The 3,704-nt window shown below is 36.4% G+C and overlaps 1 protein-coding gene across 1 annotated transcript; it reads left to right on the top strand.

Moving 5' to 3' along the window:
- The first annotated feature begins 559 nt into the window (after positions 1-559).
- LOC148285274 (uncharacterized) lies at positions 560-3,135 on the top strand. The gene has a single exon (XM_088227987.1). The coding sequence runs from the start codon at positions 676-678 to the stop codon at positions 2,299-2,301; it is 1,626 nt and encodes a 541-aa protein (XP_088084113.1). The 5' UTR covers positions 560-675; the 3' UTR covers positions 2,302-3,135.
- The last annotated feature ends 569 nt before the right edge of the window (positions 3,136-3,704 follow it).

Here is a 3,704-nt window from a genome sequence, read left to right as displayed (position 1 = left end):
TTACAAAGGTTAATTTATAATCTAAAACGAAAATACCTGCTTATTTTTACGGGGACAAAAGTTTTTAATTCCTGAATATTTTAAACAGATATGTTTAGCTCGTATCAATAAATGTAAGATCTATTGATTAATGGGGTTAAGCTATAAATATGCTGTATATATTAAAAAAAAAGTATAATACTAACACATTAGCTTGTACATATTACTGATATTTAAAAAACTATAGGTACTAACAAATCTAAAACTCGACATTGGCTAGAACACCCAGTTGGAAAGTGAAAAAGCCTAAAAAATTAAGAAGAAGAAGATTTCTAGGGTGAATGTCTGAATCTGTGCTTTTTCAGCTTCTCGTTTTTTGACAGTGACAGTGACAGGTAATAGAAATAAAATTCAGCGAGGGCGGGACAAAGCGACGCCGACAAAGTCAAACACAACAAACAAACCATCACGCTGTTTCCCCGTTAGGGTAGGCAGCGAGGATAGAACGCCATATAATTCTGTCTTTCATACATATCTCTCTTCATCTACATTCATACATCTCATGCACGCGCGCCGATTATTCCGACTTTTGACATGTATAATCAGTGGGTATATTTTAATGTAGGGTACATTACATAATAATGTAGGCAATTTCGATTGACGAATTGTAATTGTGCTTAAATTTGGATCAAGAAAATGAATACAGAATTCAGTTTTAAAAAATATATCATAAAAAGTTCTACGAAGATATGTCGTGTTTGTCTGACTGAATACATTGAGGAATCCAAATATATTTTTACCAAGACGGAAAATAGCACTATCGCATCCATGCTAATGCTATGCGCGCGGGTACAGATAGCCTGCCAGGATGGCTTGCCCGATATCATCTGCGCTCAGTGCTTAGGGGACTTGGAGGCTGCCAACATCTTCAGGCTCCGGTGCGAGCTCGCCGATTCCCTCCTGAGGAAGTCTCGCAATGGGACTGGACAGGGGAGTGTCCGAGAAACCGAAAAGAGACATGTTCAAACATCTGTGAAGGAAGAAGCATTCAACGAAGAGTGGATCGACTACGGGTTGGAAGATAATGTGAATAGTGATTCCTTTCTTCGATCTCCCGCCTGCGAACTTACTGATCTTGTCAATCATGAGAAATCACTGTCTCAGAATGAATTTAATTTATCCTTAAAAACTCGAGACAATAGTGATACAGCAATAAGTAATAATGATTTTTTATCTACGCTTAGTGACATTCAGTCAGAAAATGTATGTTTACAAGATGTATTCAACTGTACAGAGTGTTCCTTCTCTGCGTGTCATCAGTTCCTGTTAACCTCACACATCCGACATGTCCACTGCAAAACTCAACAGAAATATTTAAAATGCGATGTTTGCCATAAAACCATTCCTAATTTACAATATATGAAAATTCACAAGATGTTTTGCTCGGTAGATGTGCCCTTTATGTCTAACTTTGACTACTTTGGGTCGATATTTAAAATGACTGGAAAACGTGATAAAGCGAAGCAGAATAGTTGTAAAGCACGCCGTGTAAATATTCGCCATACAATTACTTCCCGTTCAAATACGCGCCGCTCTTTTATTTCCCAATCGAATACTCCCTACTCAATAGCCCCCCGAGGAAATCGTCTCGGTAAAATTACTTCTCGCGCTATTACTCCTCGTGCAAATACTTTTAATAATTGTCGTATAAATACTCCTAGTACAAACATTCCTAGTGCGAATGCTCCTTGTGAAAATACTGTCGGCGCAAAAACTTGCCGGGCAAAAACTCGCTGTTTAAATACCCGCCGTGCGAATACTTGCCGTGCGAACCCACTCCGTTCGTATACTCGCAGCTCATCTCACATGTGCGAAATATGTGGCAAGCAGCTCTCATCCCACGAGATACTCGAGTCTCACATCAAACGCCACTTGAATATTCGAGATTTCAAATGTGGCTATTGCAAACGTTGTTTTGTTGACAAAAAAGATCGAAACTTACACGCAAAGATGCACACCGACCCGAAGAAGTTCGAATGTGACATCTGCGGCCACAAGACCCGGATGAAGCGAGCCTTGATCGGTCACCTGATGATCCACTCGGGAGAGAAAAACTTTAAATGCCAAATCTGCGACTATAGATGTATCAACAAACGAGCATTAAAAATGCACATGGTATCACACTCTGATGAACGACATTATTCTTGCCCAATTTGTGATGCCAAATTTAAAAGAAATTCAATCATAAATAAGCACATGTGGAGAATTCACAAAATAATATACAGAGTTGGTGATTACGCAGACAGACGTCTGATCAAATAATAATACTTTTATTTAAAAATTTGAATGTTAAAAAACCATGCTGACTGTTTCCTGCTTGCAATTGACTACTTTTATTACTCCATTTTGTAAAAAAATTACCTCCTTGGGGTTTTATAATGATTTGATAGAGAAGGAAGCCAAATTATAACACTTTCGGCAGCAGATTGTATGGACTGTTGAATTGATATTTATTTTCTGTTGAAGTAATGTAATAATTTGAATTTTTAGACAGGAACTAGATGGATATCAGTCACTTATCAGACAAAACAAAGAAAGATATCCGAAGGGTAGCTTTCGTAGACTGTAGGTGTCATAGTTATTTCCGGACATGTGGCTAACAGGCTGCTCGCTGATTCCTGGGAGATAGTCTGCACAGCAGTTACCGAGGGATGATGCGTATTGTTCCAATGACTTGGTGTCCATTTTGGTCTGAATTGTTTCGTTTTATGATAGGTACGCAACATTCCCGCTCAATTTATTTGTTTACGTTAATATTCGACAAATGCGTGTGTGAGAGTGGCATAAGGATTGATTTATCATTTTTAATGTTATTATATTATGTATTTAACAAAAAAACATTAATTCATTTTCATTAGAAATGGTGTAATTTATTATGGGTGATCCAAATAGTTAAATTTGTGTACTTTCGAGTCACAAATTAATACATTCTCAAACAGTTTTAATGGTTTCATATAGTTTTTTTATGATTTTTTAGTAATAGGCGTACTGTTGTTTGTAAGTTTCCGTTGTTCACTACTTGTCACAACATTTTTTTTTTTAATTTTATTTATTGGGGATATCAACAGTAATACATGTAACAAGAATACAACAAATAAAAAATACAGAGAATAAAACCAATGACAGATATCCACAGAAATACATTAAATACACATACAATACATACTAGTGTGTTTGTGTGAGTGTAAGTGTAAGTGAGTGAGAGGGTGGGTGTTATATTGGAATGAGGGTGGACATGTGTGTAAATATTGCACAAGTGTCAAGTGTCGAAAATATAAATATATTTAAAATATAAAGAATTAGAGATAAAATATAATAAAATAAAATAAGATAAAATAAGACTTTATTATTGAAACTAAGTATAAGACAAAAAAGTATGTTTTAAGACGCACATTTTAAATGTTATTTTTTTACAATCAAATGGATCAATAAGGGGAAAGTTCAAATTATATTCACTAACAAAACGTATAAGTGGAGAGTTCTGGGCATAGTTCGTACGAACTGCTGGCAGATGAAATAAAGAGCTCGACGTGTGACGGGTGCGGTAACCGGGGACATTTAATGATAACTCTGACAAAAGAGCCGGACTATCAAGGCGTCCACTAAGTATGTCATGAAGCACCCCCATGTCCAACAGTAGACGGCGATCTTCTAAAGTAAGCAAG

The sequence above is a fragment of the Micrasema longulum genome, unplaced genomic scaffold (assembly GCF_059751315.1).
Source record: "Micrasema longulum isolate JH-2025_06_02 unplaced genomic scaffold, ASM5975131v1 h1tg000044l, whole genome shotgun sequence".
NCBI classification, from domain to species: Eukaryota; Metazoa; Arthropoda; class Insecta; order Trichoptera; family Brachycentridae; genus Micrasema; species Micrasema longulum.
Note: the sequence above shows the minus strand (reverse complement) of the source record. Positions and strands in the feature narration are given on the sequence as shown.

Coding starts and splice junctions, on each gene's coding strand:
- LOC148285274 (XM_088227987.1), top strand. CDS start 676: ATGAATACAGAATTCAGTTTTAAAAAATATATCATAAAAAGTTCTACG.